The sequence below is a fragment of the Fragaria vesca genome, linkage group LG3 (genome assembly GCF_000184155.1).
Source record: "Fragaria vesca subsp. vesca linkage group LG3, FraVesHawaii_1.0, whole genome shotgun sequence".
NCBI classification, from domain to species: domain Eukaryota; kingdom Viridiplantae; phylum Streptophyta; class Magnoliopsida; order Rosales; family Rosaceae; genus Fragaria; species Fragaria vesca.
This window is the reverse complement of record NC_020493.1, coordinates 22,371,649-22,373,357: the sequence shown is the minus strand read 5'-3', so window position 1 is coordinate 22,373,357 and position 1,709 is coordinate 22,371,649. Positions and strand designations below refer to the sequence as shown.

General features: G+C 39.7%; 1 protein-coding gene across 1 annotated transcript; it reads left to right on the top strand.

Annotated features, from left to right (window-relative positions):
* Positions 1–466: 466 nt before the first annotated feature.
* Positions 467–1,417, top strand: LOC101312140. The gene has a single exon (XM_004296062.1). It carries the CDS (start codon positions 467–469, stop codon positions 1,415–1,417), a length of 951 nt encoding a protein of 316 aa, XP_004296110.1.
* Positions 1,418–1,709: the final 292 nt, after the last annotated feature.

The window sequence follows — 1,709 nt, the reverse complement described above, 5'->3', positions numbered from 1 at the left end:
TTCTGAACTTAGAATTTTCTGTGTGGAACGTCGTTTTCAGAAAGTCACCCTAAACCCTGTATATCTGTGGTGCTAAACTATCACCCAGTAGTCATCATGATCGTCGGTCTCCTTGTGATTGTGATTCTTGATTGTTAGGTCGGGTTTCTATATTCTAGTACGTATTCATTTGCAAACCCTAACAAGAGTGAAAAATATAGAAGAACGTTTCGCAATCCGTAGCATAGAAAATTCGTCGTCCTCGATGCTTGGAATTCTTGTTCATGTTTGATTATAATTCCTGAATTGCGTTGTAGTGTATATCTGTATACAAACCCACCACTCTCTCCACGAAGGGTACCAATTTCACTCCGCTTTAGTTTTAGTTTCCCAGTCGGAATAGTCTGATCAAAGAATAGCCCTCTATAGAAACACCCTCTAGTTGGTCAGTATTCTTCATTCACAATCATCAATCAACCTTAACGTCATGGCTGTCAATGACCGTAATGGCCTAGACTGGACAATTTCGAAGAAACCTCCAAAACACTACAGACTGGTCATCAATTCGTTTTCAAGTCTAACATCAGAGGAGAAGTATGAATCCGGCGAGTTTGAGGCCGGAGGATACAAGTGGAAACTAGTGCTCTTCCCCAACGGAAACAAGGACCGTGATGTGAAAGATCACATCTCTCTCTACTTGAAAATGGGTGGGAAAGATGCAATAAAACCCCACAAGATTGTAACCATTGACTACAAGTTGTTCTTGCTTAATCGGCACAACGGAAAAGAGAGGTACCGTGTTCTTGAACATACGAATAAGAAGGAGAAGAAGTACTGTTTTTATAAGACAATTGTCGGATGTCTGGCTGGTTTTGATCTCTTCATCCCTCTTGATCTGTTTAGGGATACATCAGAAGGTTATCTCATTGATGACAGATGTGAGTTTGGAGCAGAGGTCTTTGTTTCTGAAACGACAAGAGTAGGCAAAGGAGAGTGTTTATTCATGAACCTCAACACTACTATGGACAAGCATGTTTGGAAGGTTACTAACTTTTCAACGTTAAACACTCCATCTCATCTTTACTCAAAATCATTCTGTTTTAGCAAACAAAGTTATTGCGCATGGGAACTATGCCTCTATCCCAAGGGATGTGGCATTGGAAAGGGTAGCCATCTTTCTCTTTATTTGTATTTGAATGATCCGGATAAGCTTCCTCCTGGATCGAAAATACTAGCGGAATTTAATCTACGCATTTTGGATCAAATCCATGGCAACCATTGTTCTAAAGCTACTAAAGTCCGCTGGTTCGATGCCGCCAACCAGAGTTTTTGTCATCACCAAATGATTACACTAGAAGAAAACGCAAGGTTTTCAATGGATGATAGTTGCATAATTGAGGTCGAAGTTACTATTCAAGGAGTTTCTGTGCCAGGATAATGAACGCGCCATTGGCCGATGTATGTGATTTTAAAATATGCTGTGATCCATACTGGGCACCAGTGCTGCCTGCCCTGCAATTATTATTATTATTTTTTTCGATTCATATAAGGGTGACTCTAATTACACCTCTAAATTTGTTGTATATACATCTTTTACTTTTTATTTTTATTTTTGATGGATGGATTGCTCGCTTGGCACAACAAACGGTAATTCCTTGTTGAGCTGTATATATAAACCCTTTCAATGAGGGATCCCTATTTTTTGTCACTTTTAGGGATAAACCCACACC

Excerpts from the sequence above, each read along its gene's own strand:
- LOC101312140 (XM_004296062.1), top strand. The coding sequence starts at position 467 with ATGGCTGTCAATGACCGTAATGGCCTAGACTGGACAATTTCGAAGAAA.